General features: G+C 47.9%; 2 protein-coding genes and 1 pseudogene across 3 annotated transcripts in view; all 3 read right to left on the minus strand.

The window, feature by feature from the left end:
* The window catches only part of PSKH1 (protein serine kinase H1), a 29,131-nt gene extending 16,076 nt beyond the window's left edge, over positions 1–13,055 (minus strand). The window contains exons 1-2 of one of the 2 annotated variants that reach the window (XM_036274340.1): positions 12,953–13,055; positions 321–1,743 (exon numbers count right to left, since the gene is read on the minus strand). In XM_036274340.1, the coding sequence (XP_036130233.1) occupies positions 630–1,673 (1,044 nt within the window). In that variant the 5' untranslated portion in view covers positions 1,674–1,743; positions 12,953–13,055 and the 3' untranslated portion in view covers positions 321–629. Of the gene's footprint in view, positions 1–320; positions 1,744–12,952 lie in introns of those variants that run through there. The other variant, XM_036274341.1, reaches the window with a different exon arrangement.
* LOC118639586 lies at positions 1,636–13,051 on the minus strand (annotated as a pseudogene).
* Positions 13,056–17,720: 4,665 nt separating the features above from the next.
* On the minus strand, positions 17,721–19,766 carry NRN1L (neuritin 1 like). The gene is made up of 3 exons (XM_036275770.1): positions 19,655–19,766; positions 18,189–18,321; positions 17,721–18,068 (listed from the first exon to the last, which is right to left on the minus strand). Exons 1-3 carry the CDS (start codon positions 19,719–19,721, stop codon positions 17,783–17,785), a joined length of 486 nt encoding a protein of 161 aa, XP_036131663.1. The 5' UTR covers positions 19,722–19,766; the 3' UTR covers positions 17,721–17,782.
* Positions 19,767–19,922: the final 156 nt, after the last annotated feature.

A 19,922-nucleotide genomic window follows, 5' to 3' on the forward strand; every position in this document is an offset into this window, starting at 1 on the left:
GGCCCCCCCAAAGAAATTCTTGACTCGCCCTGGCCGGTTTGGCTCAACGGTTAGAGCGTCGGCCTGTGGTCCAGAGAGACCCGGGTTCGGTTCCCGCTAAGGGCATGTACCTCGGTTGCAGTTTGTCCCCGGCCCTGGTTGGTCATGCGGGTGGCAGCCACTCGATGTGTCCCTTTCACATCGATGTTTCTCTCTCTCTCTCTCCCTCCCACTCTACCTGAACAAAAAATGGAAAAATGTCCTCGGGTGAGGATTAAAAAAAAAAAAAAAAAAGAAAGAAATTCTTGACTCATACAGGAGTCAATGGATTACAAACCACTCACTTTCCTACCCCTCAAGGGTACAATTCTGAGACACATTCCACATGATTATTCACAGGGTCCCCAGTAGACTGAGTTCCATTGGCCCACAGTAGCAGTCCACTCCTTAATGTACCCTTTATTAGCTTTTTCCTTTTCTGCCTTTCTCCCCACCCTTCACTTATGCTTACTGGAATCACATCCTAATCAAACCATATGCTCCCAAGTCCTTGTCTCAGGGTTCATTTGGGGAGGAACCCAAACTCACATACCCTACTAGTCTCATTTAATCATTTTTACATCACTTGCCTGGCTCCACCAGCATGGCTGTCAGAGCACATCCCTCTGATGGAAAGCTGCAGGACAGAACCCCCTACCCACAGGCCTCCCAACATCCACGGAACAGGGCCAACTCACCTCTCCCGAGTAACTGTACTTGCCCCTGAGGATCTGCCGATATAGCCGGGTGCGGTTGTCGTCTTCAAAGGGCATGGTGCCACTGAGCAGGATGTAGGCAATGACACCCAGCGCCCACATGTCCACTGAGTTGGTGTAGGGCTTTCGAACCAGGACCTCAGGGGCAATGTACTCAGGTGTACCACAGGTAGTCTTCATCAGACAGTCGTCACCCTTCTTGCGAGCACTAGCCAGGCCAAAGTCAGTGATGATGATCTTGGAGTCAGTGCCTGGGTGGTAGTAGAGCAGATTCTCAGGCTTGAGGTCTCGGTGTGTAATGCCTAGTGCATGCAAGTACCGGACACCATCCAGCACCATCTGCAGCACCCGTGTGGCGTCACGCTCAGTGAAAGAACCCTTGGCAATGATGCGGTCAAAGAGTTCTCCACCAGTGGCCAGTTCCATCACCATGTACACACGCTCCTGAGTCTCAAACACCTCCACCAGCTGGATAATGTTGGCATGGCGCACTCGGCGCAGCACACGCAGCTCCGACTCACACACCTCCCGCCCCTCCCGGTATTTGGTCTCAATCATCTTGATGGCATATGGTTGCCGGGTTGCCCGGTGCTCCACACGTACCACTCGACTAAAGCTGCCTCGGCCAATCAGGGCTTTGATGTCATACTTGGCTGTCACACGTGGGTCAAACTTGGCCCTGTACTTAGCCACCCTAGCCCTGCGTGGTGGTTCTGAGGGAGGCTCTGTATGGCCGGTAGTAGGGGCACCAAGGCAGGAGTTTGCACACTGACTGGCTGTTGGGAGCCCAGCTTTGAGAGGGCCAACACTGTCCACCTCCGTGATGAAGTGCTTATATACATCACTCTTAGTGCCACTGAAGGGCTCCACCTTCTTTACCAGATCCAGCTGGACATCCTTGGGCGGCTCAGGAAGGACCTTGCTTGTCCCACAGCCCATCACGGACACGGGGGCATCCTCTCCAGCAAGGCTGGCAGGACCTGCTCTGCAGGTAGTGCCCCGTCTACACCTATGCAGACAGAGGAGAAGACAACTCAGCATAGCTACTCAGCATAGCTGGGAACACCTCTGAAGGGATACCAGCCATCCACACCCCTCCTCCTCCTTGTCCTTCAATAATCCTCGCCTGAAGACCTGGCTCTATATGGTTTTCTGGAAGGGAGGATGGCTTTGGTCCTGAGTGCTCAGAGCCCAGGGTCAGTGGAGGGTCTAGATAAAAGGCTGGATCTGAGCATCATGGTCTTGATTTATATCTCCTTGATTCTGATTCTCGCACTGCTCTTCAACCCTGAGAGAGGGCAGGAACATGCACCAGGCTCAGCTGTTACTGCTCCCATCTTCCTTCCTACTCTGATTGGGTTCCTTATCCTAGCTGAAGTTCTATGTTTTTTTAATGTTAAAATCATTCCTCTTACTACTCTGGCTCATCTTTCCTGAAACAAGGGTGTAGAGTGTTGGAGGCCTACTGTCCAACACTATCACCTACCAGGGATCAGAAAGCCACTTCTCAAAGGCGTCCCTCATGTATATTTTTTCGGGCTCTCTATGACTCCTGAAGGCATGCTCCTTGTGCAACCTCACTGCCCTGGGTCTGTGCCCTAACCTCACTCTTTCCTGGACAATTCACACTCCTTTGCTAATACACCATCTTCACCCTGACAGCGTTAACACCTGTTTCAGGGTCTCTCACTTCTCCAGTCACCACATGGATGGCTAAAATGCCGCATAAGTCCCAGAGCTAGCTGAAATCAATCCCAATGAACTTGGGAACCACAAGCCTTAGCACACTGCTACCAGGTAGCCACCAAACTGGGCACCATACAAGAGACAAAGAAAGAAGGCACTCAACCTGTGTTTAGAAAGAAGTGTGAGGCTGAACTGGAGGAGGATCAAAGTGGACTAAAAGGGCCAATGTGGGGGTGGCATGCCCAGACAGTGGTGTGGAATGAAGAGATGTCAGCAGGAGAACTGATAGGGACTGGAGGCTGGACATAAGGGGTGAAAGGGTGGTGTGTCCAGGCAGCACTCCAGTCCCTCACACAGGCTCCTGGGCAAAAGGGTCAATAGTGCAACAAAATGGACAGGTTTAGGAAGCAGTGTGAAGAGTTCAGTTTTGGATGTGTTGCAGTGTATGTGGAATATCCATATGACATTTACTGCAGGTCACTGGACATAGAATCTAACATTTGAAAAGAGCTGGTCACGGTCAGAGATTCCATGGCTGCCCCAAGGATGGTGCTTAGGGTCAAGAGGCAACACCTGTACCCAACCCCACCTTCTCACAAAGCCAGCAAAATACCCCATCAACAGCAGCAGAGAGAAACTTAGGCAGGTTTTGCTGAAACACCTTGGAGAACAGAGAGAACACACAGAGACCATCAGATTCCAGTGAGTTGAGGGCCTGAATTCAAGGTTGTGATACTGACCAATGTAGCCAACTGTTTCAAGGAACAAACTCACCTCTGAAACATACCTTGATTACCAATCCAACAGATAAAAAGGAGAAATTGGGAGACCACAGATTAAGGGCTCCAGTTTTAATCAGTATGTATTAATCAATATGACTCTCAGCAAAATGAGGCTTATCTTTTCTCACATGAAAGGAAAAGATTCCTCCACCAAAACAAGGCTCTTCAGGATTTGCTGCAGTTCTCACCCAAATAATGCCCAGGAGATCCCACATAGAAGTTTAGGAAATGGTGTTTAACAAAGGCATTTAGAAACAAGGTTCCTTGTCACACAGGCCAAAGATTAGAACTACGGACTTTGGAATTTTGCAAACTCATCTCTTCCTTCAGGGAAAACCTCAATGCAGTAAATGGCTACTGCTCAGGATAGCTTTTGGGCCAGGATTCCTAATGCAGAACACAGGTCCTTGACTCCCAAGACCACAAGTAGTAAGCAACTTCTACCACCATTCAGAGAAAAGACAAATTGCATCGGTGACCCAACACAACCACTCAGATGTCACTTCTTCCTCGTGAGGAGGCAGAACACTAGATCCACAAAATAAATAACTGTTCCAGGCATACACACTGGCTGTTTTTGTTTAAATGTGCGTACCTAGTCTGGTCCTGACAAGAAAAACTAAGGTTTACAAAAGAAAAGCCCTGACTTTTCATTTTAAACAAACAAAGCCTGCACAAAGATCTCAAGTCAGCAGTGAGAGGGCCAAGGATTATCCCTCTCTGACCTTCCTTCTTCCTTCCGGGACAGTTTCTCTCACATTTGTTCCAATTAAAAATTGTTCAGGTCCTGGTTGGGTAGCTCAGTTGATTAGTGCCTCATCCCAATACTCCAAGGTTGTGGGTTCAATCCCCGGTCAGGGCACACAGAAGAATGAACCAATGAATGCATAAATAAGTGTAACAACAAATCAATATCAGTCTATCTCTCTCTCCCTCCCTCTCTCCCTTTCTCTCTCTCTTTAAAATCAATGAACAAGCCCTAGAGGGCTGGGGGGTGGAAGGGGAGGGAAGAGATAAACTAAAAAACTTATATGCATATATGCACAACCAATCAACATGGACACTAGGCTGGGGGAGGCAGGAGGCAGGTGGGAGCGGGTAGGAGTGGGTCAATGGGGAAGAAAGGGGGACATCTGTAATACTTTCAACAATAAAATAAATATAATTTAAAAAATAAATAAGCCCTAGCCGGTTTGGCTCAGCGGTTGGAGCATCGATCTATGAAGTCCCTAGTTCGGTTCCTGTGAGGGGCACATACCAAAAAAATAAAAAATTCAAAATAAATAAATAAATAATAAAATAAAATCAATTACAAAGTAAAAAAGAAACTCTTCAAAGATGGTTTGATGCTAGCACCTCACCTTCCTAACTACACATAAAGAATGGAGGAGAGAGGGTGCCAGCTCGGGGAAGGGAAAATGGCTGGTAGCCTCCAGGTGACCACAGCTGCTCCATGTTCCAATCACATCTTTTACATTCTCTTTCCATAACTGTCAAATGAAAAGGCAGACACAAGGACAGGAAAGGCAGCTGGCAAAAATCCTTCTGGGGCCCAGCCGGTTTGACTCACTGGTTGAGCATCGATTCATGCACCAAGAGGTCACTGGTTCGATTCCCGGTCAGGGTACACGCCCAGGTTGTGGGCCCAATCCCCATTGGGGGGGCATGTAGGGGGCTACCAATCAAAGTTCTCTCTCATTGATGTTTCTATCTCTCTCTCTCCCCCTCCCTCTCTTTCTAAAATCAATAAAGATTAAAAAAACAAAAACAAAAACAAAACACTCCTCTGGGAAGAAGGGCTGAGTGTTTTCCTGTCCCAGCATTCTTGTATATGTCCTCAGCAGTGACCAGAGTGGGGGTAAGGGTGGGTGACGATGAGGGAGGAAAGCCTCAAGAGAGACCTCCCAGGAGGGGCACACTATGCCAGCTATTCCAAGACCCTATTTCCTTCACAACACCAATTTGAACACATCTTGCAGAAAGTACTTAATTCTCTAGAGTCGGCCTTCACACCCTCAACTCTCAGCCTGATCCAAAGAACTACTCAAGAAAGGGAAGTGTGGCTCTGGCCGGTTTTATTTAGATGGTTGAGCACTGTCCTGTGCACCAAAAGGCCGGTGGTTCAATTCCCAGTCAGGGTACATGCCTAGGTTACGGGTTTGGTTCCAACAGATCAATGTTTCTGTTTCTCTTTCTCTCTCTCTCTCCCTTCTTCCTACCCTCTCTCTCCTTCTACCTTCCTTTCTCTATAAAATCAATAAAAATATATTTGGGGGAGCCCTGCCGGTTTGGCTCAGCGGTTAGAGCGTCGGCCTGCGGTCCAGAGAGACCCGGGTTCAGTTCCCGCTAAGGGCACATACTTCAGTTGCGGTTTGTCCCCGGCCCTGGTTGGGTTGTGTGGGTGGCAACCACTCGATGTGTCCCTTTCACGTTGATGTTTCTCTCTCTCTTCCTCCCTCCCACTCTATCTGAACAAAATATGGAAAAGTCCTCGGGTGAGGATAAAAATATATATATATATTTTTTGGGGAAAAAAGGCAAGTGTGAACAGAGTGTGGCAGTGGGCATGAATATTAATCACTACAGTTTACAGTAATAGTCTATAGAAATGACAGGCCAAAAAAGGTAGAAACTCGTCCAAAGTCACTCAAATAGTGATGGCCAAGCATGGACTCAAATCTCCTAGTTCTCTAGGAGAGCTCCTTCCATTATGCAGGAGACTCCAGAAGTACCAGAGCTGGGCCTTACCAGGTCAACGCCTCAATCATTCTTCATACCAGTCAACTGGTGAATCAACAAACCTTTCCTGAAGGGCCTGTCTTCTGAAACCTTCATTCCAAGTACAATCTGGGTCACACTGCTCAGTGTTGTACTCTTTTTTTTTTTTTTTTAGAAACTGTTTATTTTCCATCAACCTTATTTCCATTCTGTGAAGAGTTCGTGGAAGAACAGCTTAAGACCACTCGGTGGTTGTTCCCACCCATTCCGGGGCCTGAGCAGTGGGGGCTGCGGACCAGTCTTCAGTGGCAGGCTGAGCACTCCAGTCTTCAGTAGGAAACTGCTGAATGGGCACCGAGGGCACCTGCATGCCTTCAGACCAGTCTTCCACCTCTGGCTGAGCAGCAGTGAACTTGGGAGCTGGAGCAGTCCATTCACCCTGAGATTCCTCCTTCGTCACAGCCTTATCAGCAGCGGCCTGCTCTTCCTTTTCAACCTCTTCAGGATCTCTGTAGAAGTAAAGATCAGGCATGACCTCCCATGGGTGTTCACAGGAGATGGTGCCATGCATACTCAGCACTTCCCGGGCCAGCATCCACATCAGACCCACTGAGTGAGCCCCCTTGTTGTTGCAAAGGATGGCAATGTCCACGTAGTGCAGAGGAGAGTCTGTGTTACACAAAGCAATGGTAGGCAGGTTAACATAAGATGCTTCTGTGAGAAGCTGGTGGTCAGCCCCGGGATCAGTAATGACCAGAAGTCTCGGTTCCGGAAGGCTGCCTGGATCTAGTTGGTGAAGGTTCCAGGTGTGAAGTGGCCAGCAATAGGAGTGGCTCCAGTGGCAGCAGCAAACTTGAGCATAGCTCGCTGGCCTGTGTTCCTGGACAGTATGACAGTGACATCTGCAGGGTTTTCGATGGCAACAATGGCACGAGCTGCCAGCAGGAGCTTCTCCCAGGTTCTCTTCAGATTTATGATGTAGATGCCATCACTTTTCCTTTTGTAGATGTACTGTTCCATTTGGAAGTCAAGGTTGATGCGACCTAAGTGGGTTCCTGCTTCAAGGAATTTGGACATATAATCCCTTGAGGAAAGGGGCCACTTCTCAAACTTTCTGACACCCAGTGAAGTGCTGAGCTCAGAGCAAGCATTTAATGTTTGTTAATGATGAATAAAGGTGGTCTGGCTCTTGAATTTCCATTTGCTATGAGACAACAACCCCAGAACCTCAGAAATTTCAAGTGTCAGAAGGAAGCCAGATTGATGGTTAAACCAGAGCCATGCTCTCTGGGCACCTGTGTAAATGTCCTCAACAACAAAGGAAGTCAGAATTCTCAGGTCTGTATGGGTCTTATAGATTGTTATCTGAACTCCAAAGCAAATTTACCCACAAGCTGCCAGACCTGACCCCATCTGCTGGGGAGGCCAGAGGCCTAGAAGCAAGGGGCAAGGATGGATTCTGAAACAATTTCCTAAACACAGAAACCAGGTCTGTGGATATCTCCCACAAGCATGCAGCCCTCTTTAATAACACTCCCTAAGACTGTTTTTCACAGTAAAGCTTCACAACTTTTTGCCCGCAAAGATTTCTATATTCTGCTCCTGTTTTGAAAGACTATCAAAATGAAGTAGGAAGTGACCTCTCAGTAAACCCAGAAATAAAAAACTACTAAGCACTTCTAACCATCATGAGGCAAGCAGAGATATACTAAGCAAAGAAGCCTGTCACTTTAGACATAAACCCCTGAACAAGGACCTATGCAACCTTAGGGGGAAATATATAATTCTGCTTTCTGAAATAAGAAAACTGACATAGGACCAGCAATTTCATTTTCAGAAATAATACTATGCAAAGATATATTTGTACAAGAAAGTTTATGGCAAAATTCTTATCCTCACACGAGGACATTTTTCCATTTTTTTGTTCAGATAGAGTGGGAGGAAGAGAGAGGAAGAGAGACAGAAAGAGAGAGAGAAACATTGATGTGAAAGGGACACATCGAGTGGCTGCCACCCACACGACCCAACCAGGGCCATGGACAAACTGTAACTGAGGTACGTGCCCTTAGTGGGAACCGAACCCAGGTCTCTTGGGACCGCAGGCCGACCCTTTAACTGCTGAGCCAAACCGGCCAGGGCGCGACATTCTTTTTTTTGTTCAGATAGAGTGGGAGGCAGAGAGAGAGAGAAACATCGATGTGAAAGGGACACATCGAGTGGTTGCAACCCGCACAACCCAACCAAGGCTGGGGACAAACTGCAACCGAGGCACATGCCTTAGCGGGAACCCAGGTCTCTCTGGACCGCAGGCCGAAGCTCTAACCGTTGAGCCAAACCGGCCAGGGCACAATATTCTTTATAATAAGGAAAAAATGAAAACAACCCAAATAACGACCAATAAGAGAATAATTTAATAAATTAAGATATATTCATATAATGGAATGAGCTGTAGCTTTTGAAAAGAATAAGGTAAATCCATATATACTGACAAAGAAAGATACCAGTTACTTAATTTTATTTTGTGGTTTCATGCCAGGATCCCATGCCTGTGATGTATTAAGTAGTTTAAAATAGTATGTAGAGCCCGGCCAGTGTGGTTCAATGGTTGAGCATCAACTCATGCACCAAGAGGTCACCAGTTAGATTTCTGGTCAGGGCACATGCCCAGGTTATAGGCCAAATCCCCACTGAGGGGCATGAAGGAGGCGGCCAATCAATGTTCTCACTCATTGACGTTTCTCTCTCTCCCCCTCTAAAAATCAATAAATAAAAAAAAATTAAAATAGTATGTAGAGCAATTAGCCTCACTCACAACATCTACCTATGGCCCAGCCGTTAATAGCGGCACCAGTCCAATTCCACAGGCCTGCGGGACAATGCATGCGATGGCAGAGTGCTGAGGAAACCAGCCACGCTTATTGCAGTAGTGACCAGGACATCACCTTGTAGAAGTAAGGCCCACAGAAAGCGGAAGTTGTTCAACTGCTCACCAAGCAAAACAGAAACACAAGTCTCATAGCCTTTCTATATGAAGAACAGCTCCGAGCAGGATAGGACAGGTCTGCCAAGAGATATGTGAGAAGGACAAAATTTTAAACTGCCTTCTCAGTTCGCAGTACACTTTTAGAACTGTTTGGTCAAATAGAGAGAAAATTTGAAAACCTTTATATTGAAAAGTTAGAATTGTGTAGAGAAATTGAGACTCTTAATGAATATTTAGCTGCTGAAGGACAAGTGATTGATGGGGCAGAGCTGAGGAAGGGCCAACTGAAAACTAAAGCCAGTCACAATACCAGCCAGCTTTCTCAGAAGCTGAAGACTTACAAGGCCTCCACCAGCAAGGTATGCAAGGCGTTGGCTCACGGGCTGGCCATGTGGTATTTAAGATTGTCTCCAGCTTCAAGGCCACCACGTTGAGGGCTGTGTGCCAGCTTGTGAAGGAGTGCACTGGCTACAGGGATAGCATCTGGGATGTCAGTGTGAAGAGAACATAGTTGGTGGTGCTGGGGACCACATATGCTGATCACAGGCTTTACTGTGGAGCATCAAGACAGGGAGGTGCCTCATCAAGTACACTGGCCATGTGGGGTCAAAAAATTCTATAAAATTCCATCCTTCACAGCATTGGGCTCTCACTGATTCTGGAGATCAGACTGCTCCCATTTGGAATATGCAGTTTAGTTGCCTATACCCCAGCCTGTGGCTAACACTAGTAAGTTGAAGCCTTAACTCCCAGTTTGGCTGTATGTGAAGATAGGGCCTCTAAGGAAGAAATGAAGGTTAAGTGGGTCATAGAGTAGGGCCCTGATCCTAAAGGATTGGTGCCCTTACCAGAAGAGGCTCCAAAGATCTCTCCCCATATGCACCTGAGAGAGGCATGTAAGGACATAATGAGGAGGAGGCCATCTGCACACCAGGAAGAAAGCCCTGTCCAGAAACCATATCTGCTGCCCCTTGATCTTGGCCACCCAGTCTTGGTACTTCGTTCTGGTAACCTGAGCAGACCAAGGTGGCATCTAAGAAGTACCTTTATTTATATATGCACATGCTTGCTTTAACCTCCCTTTCCACAAATTTTAAACATTTAAATTTCTTTAAAAAAATAAATAGCCCTGGCCGGTTTGGCTCAGTGTTTAGAGCACTGGCCCGCAGACCGGAGAGTCCTGGGTTTGGTTCCTGCTACGGGCACATACCTCAGTTGCAGTTTGTCCCCGGCCCCAGTTGGGGTCATGTGGGTGGCAACTACTTGATGTTTCTCTCTTCCTCCCTCTCTGTCTAAAGATAAATGCAAAAATGTCCTCAGTTGAGGATAAAAAAATAATAATAAAATAAATAAATAACATAGTATGTAAAGCATATGTCCAATGAGGGATTTTATTTATTTATTTTTGTGGCACATGCCCCTAGCGGGAACCGAACCTAGACTCTCTGGTCCTCAGGTTAATACTCAATCGCTGAGCCAAACTGGCTGGGGCTCAATGAGGGATTTTAAAATGTTGTACATATATATGGAAAAAAATATCCTGGAAGGATAGAAAAGAAACTGTTGACAGTGACTGACTCTAGAGTGTGGGAATGTGAGGGAACAGCCAGAACAAAGGGGGACTTTTACTTCTCACTTTATATACTTCTGTACTGTTGCTGTATTTTTAAATCACCACCACACATTACATTTTTAAAGTTAACGAAAATATATATTGTAGAAATGTACAGACTAGTATAAGCATAAGTTAAAAAAAGCTGAAGGAATATACACCAGATTATTACAAATTATTAGTTTGTGTCTAAAGACACTGTGCATTAACTCCTGTAATGTTTTAACTTTCAGTATTATTTCATAATAAAAATTGCTATGACTTCTTTTTATTCTTTTTTTTTTTATCTTCACCCGAGGACATTCTTTTTTGCATTTATCTTGAGAGAGAGAGAAAGAGAAAGATCGATGTGAAACATCAAGTGGTTGCCACCCACACAACCCCAAACGGGGCGGAGACAAACTGCAACTGAGGTACGTGCCCTTAGCAGGAACCAAACCTGGGCCTCTCTGGTCTGCAGGCTGACGCTCTAACCACTGAGCAAAAGCAGCCAGGGGGCTATAACTTCTTTTTAGAATACAGTAACTTGGGACCTCACTTCTTAGGGACATGGTAACAATCAGTGGGCAGACTCCTGCCTTACGACTGAGAGGGAGAGAAGTTCAAACGCTATTGTGTCCTTATTTTATCATGACCCCAACTCCATCTAAGACATCCCACCTACTGCCCATCCAGAAACACAGACTATGACAACGTACCTAGAGTTCTCCTTCCAACATCCTGAAGTTCAACCCACAGATATTTACTGAATTCCTGTTGTGAGCCAGGAACTTCGACAGGGAATGGGACAAACAAAAAGAAGGTAGCCATAGTCTGTGCTCTCAAGGAACTTACAGCACAGATTGTTCCACACCGAGAGTCCCTTAATCCATTACCCTTCTAATGCCCTAGGAGGCCACTTAAAAGCTGATAACCTGGGCCCTGGCCAGTTTGGCTCAGCAGTTAAAGCGTCGGCCTGCGGTCCTGAGAGACCCGGGTTCGGTTCCCGCTAAGGGCGCGTGCCTCGGTTGCAGTTTGTCTCCGGCTCTGGTCAGTCGTGCGGGTGGCAGCCACTTGATGTGTCCCTTTCACGTCGATGTTTCTCTCTCTCTCTCTGTTCCTCTCTCTCCCTCCCACTCTACCTGAACAAAAAATGGAAAAATGTCCTCGGGTGAGGATTAAAAAAAAAAAAAAAAAAAAAAAAGCTGATAACCTGGAAGGAGTCCCTCTGAGACCATTTTCTTCCAGCAAATAAAAACACCCCGTTTTTCTATTTCAGCATCACAACAGACAACATAGCAACAGAGGGCTGAACCAAGAATTAGCTCAGTGATGAACTAAGTAACACAAATCAGCTTAATACTCACTAAGATTCTTGGAAGGAAAAAAGTTCGAATAAGTAAGTCTCTCTCTAACTCTCAACAAACAGAATTGCTTCACTTCTTCCAATTTCTCAAATTTTTCTCTGTGTACCTGGGGTCAATAGAGACAGGGAGATGTTCCCAGCTATCTCCAAACTTAAGGGTCAGTGTTTTGGAATACCTATAGCCCATGCAGGTCATACAGTTGGGAAGTTCTGAAGAGGACTGAAGTTGCCCACATAACATGCTCACATTTATAAAATAAAACAGAAGGTCTCATCTACATATGTGACTGACAAAGAACCCCAGTATCTATCTAGTTCAGAGTCTACAGACATTGAGATCTGCAGGGATAATCCTTCTAATGCCCTAGGAGGCCACTTAAAAGCCCAAGTGAGGGGCAACTCCAGCTGTGTCAGAGGCAAACACATTTCATGAAAGCTGCACCTTCTTTAGCCCATTAATACAACTTAACAAGTGCAAGAACTGCAATTAGACCTGGACAATGTGCTTATTTAACACACCCACCCTCTATTGAGTCAGAATTCCGAATCTCTCCTACAGGGATGGACAACAACAATTGCCCTGGGTAGAAGCAGTTTTGTCAGAGCTCTCCCCCATGACCAGAAAAGACCTTGAGCAAGTCACATAATACAAGGCAGCTTCCTACATGAGGCTCAGTCTGAAGAGTAAACAAGCTTACTAAGATGAGATCTTAGTAAAGGGGCACATTATAGGAAGAACAGCCATTAAGAAACACAGTGGCTTCTGTGCTATCTTATATGCACTCTCTCTCCTCTCTGCAACCACATAAAGTAGGCATGACTATTACTATTTTGGAATGAGCAAACTAGGACTCAAAGGGCCTCAAGATCTCATAAAAGCCAAGTTCTTGGCCACTCCAGCCTCTGATACCGGGGACCCCGAGCTGCCATCACCTGGCCTGCTCCCCAGCCCCTTAGGCCCCGGCACACCTGGCACCGGCCGAGGGCTCCGGTTTGGGCAAGGACAGGCCTGGTGCGCCAGAGAGCGACCGTGGCCACAGCTCGTTAGCCCCTCCCGCCACTGGGCGGTAGCCCTGGGCCAGGCCGCCTCACCTCGCGGGGGCGGCGGGCTCTTCGGCGTCTTGGCGGCTGTGCTGACCCTCTCAGGGCCGCGGCCACGGCCGCCGCCGCCGCCGCCGCCGCCGCCGCCATCCTCAGGCGTTAGCGTCGTGGCGTCATCACAGGGCGCGCTTGACGCCAAAACAAACCCCATCCGCCCTGGAAGTGGGGTGGGGGCGGACCCTCGGGAGGGCCTGGCTACCGGTTTGGGGCGCTAGGAGCGTGGCCTGCCAATCAACGCCTTCAGGGCGGGGACAGCCTCTCCGGGCGGGGGTCTAATTGTTGCTCAATGTGGTTCGACTGTACGCTGCGGGAGAAATCTGCTGTAGAAAACCTAATATAAAATAGTACTGAGTGTCGCCTTGGCTGGTTTGGCTCAGCGGTAGAGCATCACCCCCCAGACCAATGAATCGCGGGTTCAATTCCAACCAAGGGCAAGGGCACATATTTCGGTTATGTTGTCTAGGGCCCTGATCGCACATGGATGTTTGTATCTCTCCCTCTCTAGCCATTCAGTGTGAATGAATAAAAGTTATACCAAATTTTTTTTTTTTTTTTTTAAATCCTCACCAGAGGACATCTTTCCATTTTTTGTTCAGATAGAGTAGGAGAGAGAGAGAGGGAGAAACATCAATGTGAAAGGGACACATCCAGTGGTTGCACCCGCATGACCCAACCAGGGCCGGGGACAAACTGCAACCGAGGTACAGGCCCTTAGCGGGGACCAAACCCGGGTCTCTCTGGACCGCAGGCTGACGCAGCCAGGGCAGTTATACCAATTTTTTTGTCAGGTGCCACAGAATTTTAGTAATTTGTTTATGTGAGCCATGAGATGAAAAAGATTGAAAATCACTGATATAAGCTAATATTATACTGTAAGCCTGAAAATAAATTAACACCAATAAACATAATTTTGTCTGTTTTAATTAGTAGGAAATTATAAATGATTTTATTGTATTTTTAAATGTTTTTATTGATTTCTTTAGGGAGAGAGGGAGAGAGAGAGAAATAGCAATGTGAGACAGAACCAGTGATCAACTGACTCCTGCATGCCCCCTACTGGGGATTGAGCCCACAACCTGGGCATGTGCCCTGATTGGGAATGAACCAGGACCTCTCAGTCCATAGGAAGACGCTCGGGGCGACGCTTGGGGCGACACTCAGTCCACTGAGTCACACCGGCAGGGCTTATTTTATTTTTTAAAAAGAAAGAACTTTAGAAATTGCTTCCAAAAATCTAGTGTGATGAGTAGGGGTATGGTCTTTGGGGCCAAACAAACCTGGGATCATATCCTAGCTCTGATACTTCAACAGCTGTGTGACCTTAGGCAAGACATCTCCCCTCCTTAAGCCTTTATTTATTTATTTATTTATTTATTTATTTATTTATTTATTTATTTAAGAGAGAAAGAAAAAAACATTGATTTATTGTTCCACTTATTTATCCATTCATTGGTTGATTCTTGTATGTGCCCTGACCAGAGATTGAACCCACAACCTTGCAACCTTGGTGTATCGGGACTGTGTTCCAACTGAGCTAACCGGCCAAGGCTAGCCTCATTTTTCTAATCTGTGTAATGGGGATCATAATCCTAACCCCACAGAGTTGTTGTGAGGGTTAAGAGCAACATAGAAGCCCTGGCCAGTTTGGCTCAGCAGTTAGAACATCAGCCCGCAGACTAGAGAGTCCTGGGTTTGGTTCCTGCTAAGGGCACATAGCTTGGTTGCAGTTTGTCCCCGGCCCAGGTAGGGGTTGTGCGGGTGACCACCAGTTGATGTGTCTCTCTCATGTCAATGTTTCTCTTTCTCTCTCTTCCTTTTCCCTCCCGCTCTATCTGAAAATAAATGCAAAAATATCCTTGAAAAAAAAAAAGCAACATATAAAATCAGGGTCAATGGGGCTTAGAAATCCATACAACACTCCCATTTTACAGATATTTAACAAGTTAATTCAACAAAAATATATATATATATTTTTTATCCTCACCCGATGACATTTTTCCATTTTTTGTTCAGATAGAATGGGGAGGGGGAGAGAGAGTGAGAGAGAAACATCAACGTGAAAGGGACACATCGAGTGGTCGCCACCCTCACAACCCAACCAGGGCCGGGGACAAACTGCAACCAAGGTACATGCCCTTAGCAGGAACCGAACCCTGGTCTCTCTGGACCGCAGGACGACGCTCTACCACTGAGCCAAACTGGCCAGGGCTAATTCAACAAATATTTACTGAGCCTTGCTATGGGCAAGGGCTGACCTTCGTTCTGGTAAAGAACACCAGGACCTGAGGTGAAGAAGTATGTTGATATAGAGGGGACTGGACTCAGGGCATCCAGTCTCCAGGTTCTCCCCTGAACAATAAGCTGTTCCATGTCTGCAGAACTGCAAATGTAAGAAACATTGCCCCCATGATGCTCTGGCTATCAGTGTGGCTATCAGCTTACCCTTCTCCTCCAGCTTTGGGATAAAATATACAAAGCTCTTAAGCCCCTGGCCAGAGAACAGATTCTGTCCCCACCCCAACCCCATACACACACTCCAGGTCACTGAATTCTAAAGAAGAGCAAAGGATTTAGGGAGTAAACACCAGGGGAAAGTAGGTCACAGCAGGAGGATGGTAATCCCCCCCATGGCTTACCAGATCAGTCAGCCCCTGCCACTTGAAGCAGGCTGCTCTTGGCCACCCACCAAGAGTGGCTCTGGGAAGACTTTTGGGGTCTGGAGCCACAGCACCATCCCTCCCAACAGTATGCCCAGGCTGAGAGGACTGCCCCAAGATAATACATCCTCCACACTGCAGTCATTCTCAGCCCAAGTTTTTGTTGATTGTAACACTTCCAATGCTGGACTGACTTAGAGAGTCTATCTTTCATTCCACACCTCCCACAAGTACACTCTTTATACCCAGCCCTAGATTGCATGCTAGAGACATAAAAAAGACCCTTGGGGAGTACACAGACGAGAATTCTGACCCGGACCCAGACAGTAATAAGCCAGTGCTATCAGCACTGAGATAGAAGAGAGCCCACAAGCTGTGTGGACCTGCAGGAAGCTGCTGATTCAGGTTGGAGTCAGGGTTAGGGAATATTTCCTAGAGGAGGTGATGCTAAACAAGAAAGGAGTTCACCAGGAAAATGGGGAAGGGCATTCTGAGCATAAAGAATAGATGTACAAAGACCTAGAGGAATAAAAGTGTGGCCTTTCCTTCTGGAAAATGATGGTGGTCAAAGAAAGGGGCAGATCTGGGAGGGTTGTTTTTCCAAACTTACTTCCTCCTTCAGGTGATAGGAGAAGATAGGTAACGCTGGTTGGGAAAGAGAAGTGGTGATGAAAGTAGAGGCAAATAAAGCACAGGAGCAAAGATAGGATAGGTAGAGAGGGAATTAATGGAGGCATCTGACCTAATCAGAATGCAAGGGTGTTTGGGAAGCATGGATTGAAATAGGACTCCTACACATTCAGGTGGAGGTCTATGGAAGCACTTGTCACCCTAGAGCCTCTGCAAGTGTCCTTTCAGGTCTGATTCTGTCCTGTGGGTACTGCCTCCCAGGAGGGCTTTAGTATAAATCTGGCCTGCCTAGATCTGGGTTCCCACTCCTCTCTCCCTCCCTCCCAACTAATTCCTTTGGGCCCCTCTTGTAAAGCCCTCTCCAAATAAACCCTACCTTTCCCCCACTACTTGTAACTCTCCATCCTTACCTCCTATTGCCCCTATCACGCTCCTTCTCTGAAGCTACCCCTGACCCCAGGGGCTAGATAAGTAGATCACTCCTCTCCTCTGTGCTGCTACAGAGGGGAGTTGGAGAAGACTGAATAAACTGTGGGCATAGCTGGCTTATGTAGGGCCTGGTAAACAATGAAAGGGAGCTTAACGGCAGGATCAGTTTTCAATATAGAAAATGAAGAATAAAGGGGAGGGAGTGAGAGCTGGAGCCAGTGAGGAGGCCATGGCAGTGCCCATTGTGGGGTGGTGGCTTGGAATAGGATCCTGTGGTAGTAGACTGAACAAAAGATCTCACCCTCTCTGAGATTCCTCCTTCTCTCAGGATATGTCCATGCTGAACTTTGCTCTTCCTCTCCTCCAGGATGAACAGGGTCCTCTCACACCATACACCCATTCCATGCTTCCAGAATGCCTTCTGGGATTCTTTTGACTTCACATTGCACACCTCTTCTCAAAGAACAAACTTGTGGAGAGCAGAGGCCAGGGGAACCCTCACTGTGATCCCAGTTTCAGCAGCTCCAGACCACCTTGGGGACCTGAATATAGACTCCAACAGGGGCTCCCTACCTTCTGGAACAGGCTCTCCTCAGATGGATAGGCCCCCAGAGAGGGAGAGCACAGAGCACTTAGTCTGAGCTGTCTTGAAAGCTAAGGTGGTAGCTTAGCAGAGAAGGAGGTGAGATAGTCAGGAAGCTAGAATGAACCTGGGGGATGGGGGTGGCCATAGTGAGGAGTAGGGTGAGACACTCCACCATCTCACAGGGATCCTAGAGGCTAGGAATACCAACCTGGGAGAACAGATCACTAGAGGTCTTGGAACCTGCACGAAATGGAAAGCTTGGCACTGCCACTGGGAAATGAATGTTTGCAAGAAGATGGAGTCCCCTGTGTGGCGGCCTTGGGCACTTCCCATTCTGTCTTGGGAATCAGATTCTGGAGGGCTCCACCTCAGTTAAGCAGTGAGCAGTTAGAAGAAAAGAAAGAGATTAGTACAAATATAAATACCTTTAATGAAAGCTGAATGCACCCTGCAGAGCTTTGAGAGCGCAGCCTCCAGAGCAGGGGTGGCAGTAGGGGCACTGCTACCTGACCCCAATAGCTAGGCCAGAGGCCCGAGGAGGCAAACAAAGGCCAGAGCAGTTGCTAGCAGCAGGGGAGCAGGGGCTGAGGTTGGGACAGATGCTGTCGCCCACAATGTCTCCTGGTTGGTCTCAGAGCCTGCACCTTGCTCCCGGACATGCACAGGGGCGCTACACAGAATGTGCAAGTTATCTGGATGCGGGGTCCGGCGAGCTTCTTGCTGTAGTGACTCCCACACGGCAGCTGCCTCCTTTGGGCAACCCGACAGGACTCGAGAGGTGCAGGTGTGGAAGTCATTCCAAGACCTGTTAAGGGCTCAGGGTTAGAGAAATTAGGTGGGATAAAGAGGCTTTGGAATGGGAAGGAAGAGGTTTAAGCACAGAAAGTAGTGGGGGTCAGGCTGCTGCCCCTGCACCTGCTCTTACCTGCAGATGGTCTCCAGCTCACCTCTGTGGCCCATGCCATCCCCCAAGCGGATGAGACACTTGGCGAAGCCCTGGTATATGTTGTCACAGCGGCTTGGGACCTTGGCCGCTGCCTCCAGGGGAGATACAAGGACTGGGGGTGGGGATGGAAAATAATTGATAGGATGAGCTGGCCGACCTCCCAACCTCCAGGGGCTTGTTTACCCTGACATGCTTTGGGGACATGACTCAGCATGAAAAAAACACCCCAGAGAAATAAGGGCACATCTGGGGATCACCTGCCTGGACTGTTCTAGATGGGACAGAACAGAGTAAATGTGGCCCTGGCCGGTTTGGCTCAGGGGTTGGAGCGAAGGCCTCTAAACTAGAGTGTCCCAGGTTCGGTTCCCGCTAGGGGCACGCACCAAAAACAAACAAACAAAAAAACAAAACAGAACAGAGTAAATGTGGAAGAGGAGGAGGTAGGTGTCCTCATGTCCTAGGGGTCAGCTTTTCCTTTGAGCTTCTGGGGCTTCTGTAACCCCAAGTCAGGAGAAGATGGTCCAAGTGAAGGAGCCAGGGCAGGGCAAAAGGGGACAGGGTGCAGAGCCACACTCTTCCTCCCTACCACCATCCAATCTCTCTGCAGTCTGGACAAACTTTGCTTGGCCTCCCCACACCATCAAAAAACAGATATATAATTTTTTTTTAATCCTCACCCGAGGACATTTTACCATTTTTTGTTCAGAGTGGGAGGGAGAGAGAGAGAGAAACATTGCTGTGAAAGAGACACATCGAGTGGCTGCCACCTGCACAACCCAACCAGGGCCAGGGACAAATTGCAACAGAGGTACGTGCCCCCAGCGGGAACTGAACCTGGGTCTCCCTGAACCGGTCGTAGCTCTAACCTCTGAGCCAAATCGGCCAGGGCTAATTGTTTAATGTTTTTATTGTTTTTTTTAGACAGAGTGGGAGAGATAGAAATATCAATTGGCTGCCTCCTGCACACACCCCTACTGGGGATCAAGCCTGCAACCCAGGCAAGTGACCTGACCAGGGATTGAACTGGGATCTCTCAGTCTATGGGACGATGCTCAATCCACTGAGCCACACTGGCTGGGTGCAAAACTGGTATTTTTGGATAGAGCTGGATAGAGGGTGTTGGGATCCAGGCCAGATCCTAACAGAGGACCTCAGGGAATCCCAAGCCTGATCAAGGAGTCTTGCCAAAGGCCACATCTTCCCTTTATCTGAATGGGGACTGCAAAATTTTGAGGTCCTTCCCCTACAACCAGGGCTCAGTTCACACCCCTCACTTTCAGTTCTCAAATCACCGGTACACATTATCCCCTTCCTGGAGACCTTGCACCTCCTTGCTACTCTGGCTCCCAGCGCTTAGGAAGGCTGTGCCTCAGCTCCCACACACCCTAAACCCAGTCTGATGAGAGGATGTAAGGCCCTGGCTGGTACAGTGTGCCTGCACTTACCGAGTGGTAGTAACAGCAGTAGCAGCAACAGTTGCTGGCAGTGGCGACAGCAGCAGCAGAGCATCATTCTTCGCTGGCAGCCTAGTGTGGGAGCTAGCTGCTAGGAGTGCAACCCTTTAGCACAGCCGCCGGGAATGAGGGACTGTGATTGGATGGGAGCTGGGGGCGGGGCTTCAAACCAGCAGACAGCCCCGCCACAAGTATGAAAATCAGTAAGCAAATTCGCAAAGGAGAGGGATCCTAGAGAGAAGAGCCCAGGAGATCAAGA

The sequence above is a fragment of the Molossus molossus genome, unplaced genomic scaffold (assembly GCF_014108415.1).
Source record: "Molossus molossus isolate mMolMol1 unplaced genomic scaffold, mMolMol1.p scaffold_m16_p_21, whole genome shotgun sequence".
NCBI lineage: Eukaryota > Metazoa > Chordata > Mammalia > Chiroptera > Molossidae > Molossus > Molossus molossus.

Bases quoted from the DNA above. Each gene is read 5' to 3' on its own strand.
- NRN1L (XM_036275770.1), bottom strand. From the start codon at position 19,721: ATGATGCTCTGCTGCTGCTGTCGCCACTGCCAGCAACTGTTGCTGCTA. The intron at 18,322-19,654 runs GTAAGTGCAGGC...CCCCACCCCCAG, and splicing joins ACTGCTGTTACTACCACTCG to TCCTTGTATCTCCCCTGGAG. The intron at 18,069-18,188 runs GTAAGAGCAGGT...AGCCCTTAACAG, and splicing joins GAGCTGGAGACCATCTGCAG to GTCTTGGAATGACTTCCACA.